General features: G+C 51.1%; 1 protein-coding gene across 4 annotated transcripts in view; it reads left to right on the top strand.

The window, feature by feature from the left end:
• Nucleotides 1–9132, top strand: part of SH3YL1 (SH3 and SYLF domain containing 1) — a 37135-nt gene extending 28003 nt beyond the window's left edge. For 3 of the 4 annotated variants that reach the window (XM_025454812.3, XM_025454811.3, XM_049095502.1), the window contains 2 exons: nt 2653–2709; nt 8295–9132. In XM_025454812.3, the coding sequence (XP_025310597.1) occupies nt 2653–2709; nt 8295–8485 (248 nt within the window). In that variant the 3' untranslated portion in view covers nt 8486–9132. Of the gene's footprint in view, nt 1–2652; nt 2710–7500; nt 7572–8294 lie in introns of all 4 variants that reach the window. The other variant, XM_025454813.3, reaches the window with a different exon arrangement.
• Nucleotides 9133–14114: the final 4982 nt, after the last annotated feature.

Raw genomic sequence — 14114 nt, 5'->3', positions numbered from 1 at the left:
CACCCACCACCTGCTGTCACCCACCACCTGCTGCCACCCGCCACCTGCTGTCACCCACCACCTGCTGCCACCCGCCACCTGCTGTCTGCTGCCACCTGCTCTCACCTGCCACCTGCTCTCACCCGCCACCTGTTGTCACTCACCACCTGCTGTCATCCACCACCTGCTGCCACCTGCCACCTGCTGCCACCTGCCACCTGCTGCCACTCGCCACCTGCTGTCACCCTGACACCTGCTGCCACCTGCCACCTGCTATCACCCTGCCACCTGCTATGACCCTGCCACCCACCACGTGCTATCACCCGCCACCTGCTGCCACCGCCACCTGCTGCCACCTGCCACCTGCTGCCACCAGCCACCTGCTGTCACGCGCTTACCTGCCTCTGATTTGGGATATTTCTTACAACAACGTTGCACGCATACATCTGCTAATTCGGCATTTCTGTGGTGATCTGTCCATTTTCTGTTTTCCACTTGCGGGGGCTCAGAGTGTCTGTGCCTTTTTTGTTGCGTGTATTCCCACGTACCTTATAATTTCGGTCTGTGCAGGTGAACGGAAGGTTCCTCCCATCTCTATCGCAGACTGCTTATCTTTACATTGCGAAAGTCCTGCTCGGCATTTCTTTTGTCCTAGATCTGACCACGACCCCAAATCTCTTATTTCTAGTCAGTTTTTTTTTAAAAAGCATTCTTTCAGCATAGTGATACCGTCCTCCCCATCCTGCCACGTTGCTCTCTCCGTCCCCGCCCCCTCAGCTTCTGGCAGCAGCCGTCTGGCGGGTGGGCCTCTGTCCTGGGGCCCTGCCGAGCTCCTGCTCCGCCGCCCCGTGGGCCCCCGGCCCCCCCGCCTTCCCTCACGTCTAGGCAGGAGACCCCGATGGTCCCGAGTCCGGCCGTGAACGTGAGAACAGGCCCAGCCTGATCCAGACGGCAGCTGCTAGTGAGCCCCCCGGGCCCCCAGCAGAGGCCGCCGGCTTCAGAGTTCCCGGATTTCGGTTTCTTTGCCCAACAGAACTGAAGGGGGACAACGGAACTGTCACGTCCTAACAGTCGTCGTTAATATTGTCATTGTATATGGCTTACTTTAAAAATCACGCAGCTAGGGGATCCCTGGGTGGCTCAGTGGTTTGGCGCCTGCCTTTGGCCCAGGGCGTGATCCTGGAGTCCCGGGATCGAGTCCCGTGTCGGGCTCCCTGCATGGAGCCTGCTTCTGCCTGTGTCTCTGCCTCTCTCTCTCTCTCTCTCTCTCATGAATAAATAAATAAAATCTTAAAAAAAAATCACACAGCTAACTATCACCAAAACAAAAAGTTATAAAAGTAATATTTTATTATTTTTGTTTTAATTATAGTTAAGTCGTTTTTTTGACCTTCATCTTGGAAGGAATATAAAATAATCCTGTTCCGTTGCTGTGAAACATATCCATTTAACCCTCTCTAGCTTTTATAAGAACCAGCTTTTCTACCACCTATATCTTTAAAAAAGAATACTAAAAAAAAATAAAAATAAAAATAAAAAAATAAAAAATAATACTAAGATACAATTGGGTATCGAAACTTTGTCATTCTAGAAATAAGAAATAGTCATCTTGTGTATATGAACTGAAAGACTTACCCGTCTATGAAGATGCCTTTCAAATAAAAATTTACTTTCATGTTTAGTAAATAAAAAAAATTCATAGTATATTTAAGATTTTGGTGAGCTGTGTACCAATAATGATTACTATAATCAATCTATAAGAAATTATTTAATAGAGCCTTGTGCTTACTTCAAATAACATAAAAATAAATTCATGTACAAATTTTTGTTGTAGAAACTGTTACATAAAAATATATTTATACCTTAGTATAAAATCTTTGGGACAAATGGAATGGAAATATGACTTGAAGATTAAAATGAACACTACAGAGGCTCCTGGGTGGCTCCGTGGTTGAGCATCTGCCTTCACCCCAGGGCGTGACCCCAGAGTCCTGGGATCGAGTCCCACATCGGGCTCCCTTCATGGAGCCTGCTGCTCCCTCTGCCTGTGTCTCTGCCTCTCTCTGTGTGTCTCTCATGAATAAATAAATAAAATTTCCTAAAAAAAAATAATGATTCATTTTTATACTATGACATTTAGATTCCGTTACCCCAAAGAGAGAGATAATTATTTAAATAATTGAAATTGAAATATGCTGCAAAGTAGGCCCTTTACAACTTTTAGCATTATATTGAACAATTTGAGGTGTTAAATCGAAAATATACAAGTGAATACATGCTGTTTAAAAATTATTATAGGGGTTAAGCAAAGATGTTTGAAAATCACTGTCTTGGGGGCTACAAATTTTGTAAAAATTCAAGCATTTTATGATCACTTCCAGAAAAATATGTATGTGTGTTATCCGAGAACGTATAATTCCAAGGCTGCGACTTGTGGTTTCTGATCCATCAATATCAGATATTTGCCCGCTGCTTTGTGCTCGGTGTTCTCTCTGGGTTTATTCAGGCATTCCTCTTGATTTGAAGTGTGATAAAATACTGATATTTCTGTCAATCTTAGGGATTCAAAAAATCTTCACAAAGGCAAGATTCGGCATTCTTGGCTATTTTATATACTATATACGCTAATAAGTCTTCTAAATGCCCCCCTTCATTTTTTTTTCTATTTTGCAGGTGACAGAAACAAATACAAGCTCTACCCTGAACTTTCCAGCTATCAGGAGAGAGTTGGTAGGTAAAACGTCTATATGTTAAAAATGATTCACATCTATCTTACAGTCACGAACTTTCTGATTAGAATGGCAGGTTGTCAAACCCTCTGGGAAGGTGTCCAGACCCGCTTTGATTTGTAGGAGATGCACATTGTTTTGAGAAGTAGCTTCATTTAAAAAAAATGCTATGCTTTGCTCTCTTACTTGCTTTTAATCTGAGATAAGGAGAGTGATGGGGAGCTCAAGAGGCACAGCTCCTGCTGAGGAGCCCCCAGCCTGGGACAGGGAGCCGCTGACCCCCGGGGCCTCGTCTGAGGACCCAACCATGCGATCTTTTAAGATCTTGTCACAATAGAATGACTTGTTCTGCTCGTTGTGGATTACAACGTCGTCATCATCATTTTTTTTCTGGATTTTAGTCCCATGAATATTTTTTTAAGGAATCTTTTATTTTTCATGTTCAGATATTTTGCCATTAATTGGGAACTGCTTCATATTCACATATTAGAGTTTGTTGTGATGAAAATAGTCCCCCGACCTATCTTACTTCAATATTCCTTAGAAAATGTTCCTTGGAAGAATTAAGCAATTATTGAGAAATGTAAACAGGACACAAAATGAGGGCGAAGGTTAACCCGCTGTAAATAGCCCATTTATGTTTTCACATCATCTTTTGTCGCCGGGGTCACAGAACCTGCAGCGGAATTACCCGTTTCACGGAAACACAATGTCAAGGTTTAACAAAGTATCTGCTTCTTCTTAAAACTTATAAAGTGCTTCAAAAATGTCTCTCAAGCCGAGGTCCTTAAGCAGAAGTCAACGTTTCCTGGTTGCCGAGGGTGCTGGCTTCCTCCGCTCGCAGCGGGGCTTCCCCGTTGGGCCCCTCTCCTGGCCGTGCTCCCCGGCAGGTGCACGGGATCTGTGCCCGCCCGGGTGCGGCCTGCGGGGCGGGGGGCCCTGTGGCCCCTGGGGCAGTGAGAAGACTCGGGTGTCTGGGGACGAACCTGCCCCTATAGACGTGATTTACAGCCAGAATCGGACGCTGTCAAAATTTGACCCTTAGATACACGTCCCACAGAGGCAGGGCAGGTGAAGGCGTGTGTGCGGCCCGTGATGTCACGCGGCGGGCTTCTAAGGACTCGGCTGGAATGAGGCAATGGCTCCGGCAGCCTGCCGTTAATGGGGACTTTAAATTTCAGGGGAACGGAGCAGAGTCCCGTGGGGGGACCCTGGGGGCCGGGACACTGGGGCTGTGGTGAGGCGGCCGCAGGGACTGTGACCGTGTCCCTCGGGTCCTCCGCAGCGCGCCTGTGGCCTGCAGCCCCGTGAGCATGACGACACCCCCGAGAGGCATGGGGACAGTGCGAAGCCACGGGAAGCCACCCCCGGGTGGGCTTGGGAATGGGCTGGGACCTGCACTCAGTACTGCGGCCACCAGCCTGCAACCCGCGATGGCGTTACCTGCCCGCGGCCGGCCCGTCAGTTTTGTTTTAACGTTTGAGGGTAGGATGAGCTAAGTAGCACAAAGTGTGGGTACTACGATACTTATTTATTTTAGTCCTTTCTCCAAATATAAGGCATTCGGAAGAAAAAACTGAAAAGGAAAATTTAAAGCCTATTTTTAAAATAAAACTGACTTTGCGCTATCAGACTTTTAAAAAGCAGCTGTGAAACGGGGTGAGGTCTCCCCAGGGCCTCTCTGTCGCCCCGGCTGCGACAGGCCTGAGCCCCAGCTCACACGCACCTCGCGGGGACGGCTGGGCCCCGTGGGCTTGCTCTCGGCTTGTCCCACACCCGTGACTGGCTGCACTTCTGCACGGGCTACTGGCAAAGCAGCGTTTCCCCAGACTGTGTGTGCTTTGGTTCGGCCACCTTTGGAAGCTCCAGCTCCGTGGAACTTGGGCCTCTCAGCAAGACAGCCTTGCAAGTGCACAGCCTGGTTAACTGGACGTTTCTGTAACAGCCTGTGCCCTCCTATGTCCGTCCCCACCACCGCCTCCTATCCACCCTGTAGTTCTCAGCGGCAGCCTGGGCACATCCACTGCAGGGGCCAGCCTGTGCTGCGTGGACGCTCGGACTCCGTGCCCCGGTGTCGGGGGGCACCCGCCCCAGCTGCCAGACATCACCTCTCAGGGCCGCTTGTCTGCTGGCCTCACCTAGAGGCCTCGTGTGCCTCCCTCAACAGCGGCCCCCACCCTCCTGCAGGGCCCCTGGTGGTGACAGGCCACCCTGGCCCGGGGGGGCGGGGGTCAGAGTTAAGTCAGCCGTGCAGCTCACGCCTGCATTAAACGTGTAAGGAAACCGAAGGCGTGGTCTCGTGCTTCCGTTTGCCTTGAACCCGACCTGGCGAAGGCAGAGACCCTTCCCTGAACCGCGTCTGCCGCACGGGGCGCGGGGCGGTGACATCCTGGGGACCCCTCCTCGCCGACAGGAGCCCCCGGGCGGCCGCCAGTCGCTGTAGCTCCTTCTCATCGGGGTCCTGATCTGGGGGAGACCGAGCACGTGCATTTAAATTCCGGGACCGTGACGAGGAGGACGGCTATTGGCTTCAAAGAGCCTCGTGGGTTTAAACCCAAGAACTCGCGGGCATACCCGGCCAAGGAAGGAGGCGTCTTGATGGCAGGCATTGGAGTCCCGGCAGCAATCTCTGCGCCCCAGGGTGCCCCCTTTCTGGAAGGACAGACTGCCTTCCCGGGGAGAAAAAGGGCTCACTTTGTCTTTTCTAATAAGTTATTTTGTGGGCATTAAACTTTTCCTTATGGGAACCATCCCTAATACTCATAGTGAAGAAGAACCTCAAGCCATCTTGATGGAAGCAAACACTGACCGTAGGCAGCATAGAGCGGCTGTGCCCCAAGCACCTCCTGGCCCCGGCCTCTTGTTCTCCCGACCCGGCGCCCGCGTGGCCCTCTCCCCACCGTCTCCCCTCCTGCGAGGACCCCCGCCCCGCCCCGCCTCTGCTCGGTTGGAACACCGAATGCCAGCCTCCTCCCCGGCAGCACCCCGATGGCCCCGCTGCTCCGCACCCCTGATGCCTGGAACTGCGACTCCTGGGGTGCCGGGCAGCCCCCAGCGGGGAGCACTGGGCCTGCCTGGGAGCCCCTCCGTCTCTCATTCAGTTCGTGGTATCCTGCCTCTAGCTGTTCATCGCCGGCTGTATCCCCGACGGCAAGAACCGGCTCCGCCGGCAGTGATGGCCCAGGCCCCCAGCTCTCGCTGCCTGCGGAGTCTGGGGACCCCGGCAACGCAGGGACCCAGCTGCTTCTCCCGAAACGCTGCCTGACACGCAAAGTGTCCAGGCCTCCCGTGCAGCCGGTGGCAGCAACGTGGGGCTCATGTGTTCGCTGCAGGCCGTGGGCCCGGGTCAGGCAGGCCTCTGCCGTTCAGACCTCTGCTCCCCACGCGCGCCCCAGCCGCGGGAGGACAGGCGAGTGCATGCCTGACCCAGTGGCCACGGCTGCTGTTGCTGCGCTGAGCGCCGCCACCTGTCACCACTGTCGCCATCCTCTGTGCAGCCAAGGCACACAGATGCCATGCAGAGACGGCCGTGACTCCAGGCCATCCCCGTGTTCACCTTCTTTGTTTGCTTCTTCTTATTTTCCGGTGCGTCCAGGGCCGAGGTGAGAGGAGCAGCCACTCGAGGGCTCTCGTGAATTAAGTCTGGTTCATGGAGGTTGAGCTTCGTAAGTGGAGGTGATCAATGCAATTATTGATGTGAAAATGACGTTCAGGATGACTTCTTCTGTGACATCACCTTACATTCCTCTGAGCTGATGACACGGAGGCCTGAGGACTTGCTCTGCGTCCCCCCCACGCCGCGACCTCACAGCCACTCCCCATCCACGGTGACGACCACCCGAGTGCTCATGTGTGTCGGCGGTCGCCCCCCGGCTCGAGGGGCTCCTCCACTCGATACCCAACTGTGCTCTTCTGCAATATACGTTTAACCTTCTTTCTTACAATCAATAGACTGAAAGTAAATAGAGCATAAAATATATAAAAATATGCAGAACATGTCTGCATGATAGAAAAAAAAATAGCTGTGCCGGTAATACCTGTGGTGCAATTGTATCAGCTGTTTTGGGGGCTGTTGCTGTAGATTCAAAGAGCCAAAAAAAAAAAAAAAAAAAAAAGCCACACGGCACCTGAAGCGCCGCGGCAGCATCTTGTGTGAGCTGCAATCAGCGTCGCGGTCCCACGTGTAGACTCCTGACTTTTTATGTCTTACTGACAGGCCAGGTTTCAGATAAGTAACTGTTTTTTGTTTTGTTTTGTTTTGTTTTTAGAATCAGGTTATTTATATTTTCAGTGTATCCGCAGTAAGATGCGCTTAAAAAGCATCTCGCTGCCTGATACATGCACAAAATATGTGGAACAGAAACACAGAACTCCACGTGGCTGAGAACACGGGAGTGCGTGTCCTTATATTTCTTATATTACACAGTTTATAATACTGTGCTTTACTCATAGTAACTCCTGAATTCTCAAGGGATTTTTTTTCCCAGTACAACACAGAACATTCTATGCATCGTGTTGAAGCACTTGTTACGCAGACGCAGATGTGGTGCTTGTGCTGACTTGAGTTTGATCTCTATTTTGAAAGAAAATCTAAAGCAAGTGCAGAAATGAAAACAGCCACGACGCCCGTGGGAAACCTGTCTGCTGATGAGCCAGCAAAGTGCATCTGAGCTGGACCCTCAAAGCTACAGAGCATAGCTTCTGGGGGGGTTTTGTGTGTGTGTGTGTGTGTGTGTGTGTGTGTGTGTGTGTGTGTTTACATTTTATGTCATTTTATTTTCCGTCGTGACAGGTGCACTAATTCCCGTCCCGCCGCCCGCCCCCCAGTGACTGTCAGTGGGCTCTCTGGAGTTCGGAGTCTCGGTCTGTTTCTTGGTTTGTCTCTCTCCCTCCCTCTCTCTCTTTTTTTTTTCTTTTTTCTTCCTTTGGACATTCATTTTGTTTCTTAAATTCCACATATGAGTGAGATCATACGGTATTTGTTTTCTTCTGACCGACTGATTTTACCGAGCATGGCACTCTAGCCCTATCCTGGAGCGTGGTTTTTCAATTAAGTCTTTTATGATATCATCATGAATATAAATGCGTGTTTCTCTAACAGCTACTATTTGTGGAGCCATAATGACCCTTCTATTAAGTGAGGGAAGATGTGAATACGGCTGACCTCCGAATGGCGTGGGGCGGGGGGCGTAGGGCCACCAAACCCCGTGCAGCTGAAAATCCACATATGACTTTTGACTCCCCCAAAACTTAAGTGCCAATGGCCTGCCATAGACCAGAAGCCTTAGCAAAACCATAAACAGTAAATTAACACCTATTTTATGTTACATGTACTATGTGCTGTATTCTTACAATACACTATGCCAGATAAAAGCAAGGGTTATTAAGAAAATAAAGAGAAGATACATTTACAGTATCATAGTGTTCATAAAAAAAATCCATATATAAGTGCACCTCACACTTGTGTTGTCAAGGGTTTACTTGTAGTGTTATCGTCTGGATTATTCCATTTTTTTCTTACCTACACACCTTTCCCAGGTTTTCCCATTAAAAATGCAAATAATTTAATTTTTTTTTTGTTTATAGGCAATTTGAGTCAGCCCATAGAAGTGACGGCACTATATTCTTTTGAAGGACAACAGCCGGGGGATTTGAATTTTCAAGCTGGAGACAGAATCATAGTCCTATCAAAAACGGATTCACACTTTGATTGGTGGGAAGGGAAGCTGCGAGGTCAAACTGGCATTTTTCCAGCCAACTACGTTACCATGGATTAAAGTTCCTATTATTTTCTTCTTTGAGAATCATAAAACACTAATTTCACCACTGACGGGGTTTACTATCCAGTTAAGCAATGTTTAACAGGTTTTAAAATGCTGCTCTTTGCCCTATAAACTTTTATCCAATCTGTAAAAGATTTTTTTCCTCTCTGTGGATGGTTACTTTACACGTCTTTAAATGCTCTGTACTAATTTTATCACATGTGCCATGTAATAGTCAACATTCTCCAATTCCTATGGTCACAGTCCTTTCGGCTCATTTTCGGGCATCGCTAAACGGGTGACTGGCTGTGGATGCGGTAACCGCGTGTTTTACTTTGAGAGCCTGAGGGCGGGGGCGTGGGTACGTGGATTCGTGCATCTCTTACTAGAGGAGAAGAAATCAGCTTAACGAAGGTATTAAGTAATCCCTCTAGTTGTAGGTAAACCGGAGCAGGGATCCTTAAAAATGATCTTTATTTCTGCAAACGTCAACGTGCACGTAGAGCAATAGCAGAGACTCGGTGAGGAACTCGGCCCCTCGGCGTTAAACAAGACCCCGCGAACTTTTCTTCTGCGTGAGGTTGTGTGCTCATTTCTAGTAAGAGAGTCAGCTTACGGCGGCCTGGCCTCCTGTCCCTAAATAAATGCTTTTTAAATGGTGAGCTATAGTCTTGATTTTCCCCCGAGTTTCTAGCGTCTGGAGGCCCCCTGGTCGGCCTGAAGCTAAGACCTCCCCTGCGACTGGCTGTCTAACTCGGTTTCTTTGTGGCTGTGGTCATGCACACTTGACAGATGCAACTAAGATCTTTGGGCCACGACGTGATGGTTTAATATCCACACGCACCGCGAAGCGGCTCCCACCAGCTTGGGTCTCGCATCCTGAGGACACAGAGCACTTAGCGGATCTCAGGCACACGGTGCACCAGTTGGGGCCGTCCCCGTGCCGCGCCCGGAATCCCTGCACCTTGTCCCTCGCACGCCTGGCGGGCTGCGGTCTTGGACCCCGACTCCGCCCCCCCGGTAACCACGCTAGTCTGGCGGAGTCTGGCTGGTTCGCATCCCCACAGACGTGAGAGCCGACAGTATTTGTCTTTTACTGACGTATGTCACTCGGATCGTGCCCTCCGGATCTGTTCCGCGACTTCGCACTCCCCGGACGTCCTCGTCTCAGCAGGTGCCTTCTGGCCTCGGGCTGTGTTTCGCTTCTCCCGTGGGCACCCCGGCCAGAGCGCGGACAATGCCCGTCTGCTGGAACATCGCTGATCATCCTGCAGGGTTTCCCTTCCACACAACAAGTTGCTTTTCTCCTGCTAGTTTTAAGGTTCTGTCCTTGTCTTTCATTCCCGGCAATTTGATCGTAAAGTCTTGAGGAGGGACAGGCAGGGGCTGGTAGGCGAGGTAGGTGGGGGCCACGAATCCCCCAACGCTGAGATGTCAGCGTGACTCCCGCGGACACCCGATGGCCAGCGGGGTACCCACAGCCCTCAGGAGTCACGGGGTCCCGCTGGCTGCCCCTCAGGGCCTTTCGGGGGCTTCCGTCGAGAACCGACTGGGAAACTTGCGGCCTTGAGATTCTGGCTCTGTCTCAGTTTGAGCGAGTGAGGACTGGTGACAATGTCTTGAGTGGCTTCCTTCTTTCTGGGGTCTGGTTATCCTTTGTCACGAAAGGACACCTCCCCGCCCGCACCCACAGCCAGGGCAGGGTGGTCCGGTTTGCTCCCCCAGCTCTGGTTTACTTACACCGGGCATCTTCGGGATGTTTGGAAGCCCGACCACGTGGCCCCCATCTTCTCTCCTTACCCAGCCCCGCCCGTCCCTCACCCATCTGCAGGTCTGTGTCCCCCGGGAGAGGGGCATTTGCATCCCACGCTTCCCTCTCTCTCCTGGGATCCACTGGGATCCATCCACTGACCCCTGGGTGGGGCCCGTCACTCCCCACCTGTCTCCTCCTGGACTGGGAGGGACCCCACTGCCCCCCGCCCCCGACGTGCTGACTCTTCCTCCCGCGTCTGTGCTCTCTACTGAACCGGTCACGGAGCTCCTCAGTTCCGCGAGCGCATTCTTGGATGAGGAGAGCAAAGGCAAAAGAGACGTGGATAAAATTAAATTTCCTTACAGCTTGCAGCCCATTGACGTGCAGGGGGTGGTGGTCCTCAAAGAACCCCCAAGGGCCTTCCTGCTAATGCTTCGCTGGAGGCAGAAAGCACCCTAACCTTGACAAGAGCCCCAACTCCAGCATCTCCGAGTCCTCTTCAACATATGAAAATCCTTTTAGAAACTTCCTTTGTCTCTAGCCACCAACTTAAAAATGTGTAATCAGGGGCCCTGGGGGCTCAGCGGTTAAGCATCTGCCTTCTGCCCAGGGTGTGACTCCGGGGTCCCGGGATCAAGTCCCGCGTCGGGCTCCCCGCATGGAGCCTGCTTCTCCCTCTGCCTGTGTCTCTGCCTCTCTCTCTGTGTGTGTCTCTCATGAATAAATAAATAAAATCTTGAAAAAAAATGTGTAACCAGTGGCCCCTCACGATCCCAGTGATGGGTCCTGTCCCCGTGTGATACTAAAAACACCTCTCTGCCCTGAAAATGTCTCAAGAATGCTTTGTTGACCATTCAGTCCTGGGCCCCACATTGCATCATCTTGGGGCCCCAACACGGAGCCTGAGTCCTCTCTTCCAGACCCCAGGTCTCGGTGCAAACCTCTCTTCCTCTGTTTTCATTTCGGGGGCCCTTGGGGAGTGCGGCCTTCTGGGGACACTTTCCTGCCGGTGGCTCAGGCTGCAGTCCGCGGCGGCCCCCCTGCAGGAGGAGCAGAAGCCTGCCCTGGGCTGGCACCTAGTTATTATTAAACCCCAGAAACCTGATGCCCCCCTTTACTCTTTTTCTTACACAAAGTTGTCTGTGGTGGGCCTGAAGCAACCCCGAGCAGGCCGGCTGCCAATCGAAGACTCGGCGGGAGGTTCCCTCCTGGGTCCGACGGCCCCTCCCCCTCCCTGGTGTAGCCACTCTGGCCACAGACCCACCCGGAGCCGCTGACACCGGTGCCCAATGGGAAGTCCCAGGGAGGCGGGTGGGCCGAGGGACCACCTGCGATGGAAGTCGCTGAGCCCGTGACGGGTTTCTATCTGCACGGTTTTCCGTCAATGTCCTCTGCTAATTAAGTCACAAAATTGGGTGATTTCCCTCTGTAACACTTTTCTAGGGTTTTCCATGGGTTAAAAATGGCAAGTTCTTCCCGGCACGGTATTTTGATCCCCTCCCGGTACCGTTTGTAGCCTGGGGTGAGAAGGGAAGCAGGGTCTGCCCCACGTCACATCCTGCGGGGCCTGGGAGGGCGGGGATCACAGCCACCACCCCCGCCCCGAATGCCTCCAGCTGCTGGGACACCAGGACCCCCTGACATACCCCGCGGGGGTCACCACCTGGGAATCCGGGCCTGGGGACAGGTAGCGTGGATGTGCACGGGCACAGACCTTCTGGGTTTCTTCTCGGTTCCCTAGGACTCTCCCTGGGATGAGATTTAACCCACTGGGAGCAATTCAGAAGGCAAGGCTTAAGGGGCGCCCGCCCTTCTGTAACACTGCACGGCTGGCACCCCTTAGGAAACGAGGAAAAATGGCCCATTAATGAGACATTAAACTTCAATCCAATCTATCAGATGTATTTGACAGGAAACCGGGCAAATGGACTGGGATGTGCTGTGTGCAGGCACTCACGGCCCTAAATCAGGCCCTAAATCAGGACCCCAACCGGAGGGCCCCTTGCAGAATGTGTCTGGCTGCTAAGCAGGCTACGAAACCCCTCCGGATGGAGTGTTTGATTGTCTAAACAGGCCTCGTCCTCCTAATAAACCCAGGGGGCTGGAGGAAACACAGTCGTCCCTATAAAGGGGATGCTGACTGCCTCTGCTCCTCCTATGACAGACCCCAGACCCAGGGAACTCTCGTTGCTTGTGGGGGCTTCTCCCTCATTCGTTTCTTGGGTTAATGGCATGCCAACTGGAGCCCACTCTCGGGTGAGCGTACCTGGGGACGGGACCCCGAGGAGTATTCCCACAAAACTGAAGGAGTTTCGGGGAAGTTCCCCGTCTCCCCGGGCCTGACGTGGATGCTCTATATGCACCCGTCGGTGTAAAAGCCATGTGTCTGCTCATCTGAGCTGACGAGCTGTGGAACCCGGAGCCCCCTTCTCGGCCCTTCGGGCTTTTCCCCACCTCCCGCCTCGCTGGCAGCGCCTCCCTCCTCGCCGTCCCCTCCTCCTGTCCCCGCACCGTGGGCGCGGCCTGCATGACTGGACCCCATAGGAGCCTCCACCTGCAGCCCCCAGCCTCCTGCTCCTCCGAGGAGGAAAAAAATCTCTAGAGATTTTCCCACTGGTGCCCCAGGTAAAAATTGACAAAGGGGAACAAATTGACCTTTAAGGGGACCCAGGTGGCACATATCTGGTATTTAACCTAATGGTTGAATTTGTTGGTTTAATTAAGACGGATGTGTCTGTCCTCAGCATTAAATACAAGACTTTTATTCTACCAAGATTACTAAAGGTTGAATAGGTCCCTGGGCTCTGTTGTCAGCGAAACGACGACTTGAAATGGTGGTTAATTTTGTCCGCCTCAAGGTTTTCACGGGTAATTTGTAAGAAAGCTTTCAAAGTCTTTAGTAGCCTGGAACTTTAAAGTCCTGCTTGCATGTTACGTTGGGTCTCACTGGCCACCTAAGTCTTTTCCAAACGAGATAAAAATACTAAAGCCATAATCACTACACACAGGTTTGTACTTCTGACTTCTTACTTCAGAGAAGCCGAGGATATTCGAGTCTTGGAAAACAAGCCTTGTGTCTTACTGAAAAGTCATACTATGGAAAACGCATGTTCCTAAAAATTATGAAATATATTCATAAATTTGCTAAGAATGTTGGTGTAACAGACAGTTCACAATTGGTTACTCTCTAGTGCTCACTGGACACTATGATTCCTAAGAGTTAAAATTCCGCTAAATGCAGAAACCCAGTCAGAGAGGACTGATCTTCCGTAGCACTGCACGGCCTCCCGACAAGGACTTGAGACGTTTAAAGGCTGATGGAAGGGAGCGGAAGGTGCGTGAGGAGGATCTAAGCAACGGGGGTACGTGGTGTGGGGGTAAAGGAAAGTGAGTTTGTCCTCAGATGAGACTGGGCCTCTGGAGAGCAAGAGCTGACATCAAAATCCGAATGAAAATGTTGTAGGTTTACAAAGGAGGATCTCTGGGGAGGGATTTCCTATGTGGTCAGAAGTAAGGTTGAAATGAGTGGATTTTAAAAGTTCACTGGTGTAAGATTAAAATTCTGCTTTTCTCTCTGTTAAAACAAAGTTTTCTCGAATGGGTGGCCTGCTCTTGGTAAGAAAATGTAAGCAAAGGTGTTTTTTTTTTTTCCTTTTGTCTGTCCAGAAAACCAAAACTTAGTTTTGTCTTTATCAGGCCTTTGATGAGTTAAAGTTAAAACTTCCCAATATTAAACAAAACAAAAACAAAACTTCTCAATATTAAGGAAGCTAGTTTTTTTTTGTTTTTTTTATTTATCATTTTTTTAATAATAAATTTATTTCTTATTGGTGTTCAATTTGCCAACATACAGGATGTGCTCATCCCGTCAAGTGCCCCCCTCAGTGCCAC

The sequence above is a fragment of the Canis lupus genome, chromosome 17, assembly GCF_003254725.2.
Source record: "Canis lupus dingo isolate Sandy chromosome 17, ASM325472v2, whole genome shotgun sequence".
NCBI classification, from domain to species: Eukaryota; Metazoa; Chordata; class Mammalia; order Carnivora; family Canidae; genus Canis; species Canis lupus.
Note: the sequence above shows the minus strand (reverse complement) of the source record. Positions and strands in the feature narration are given on the sequence as shown.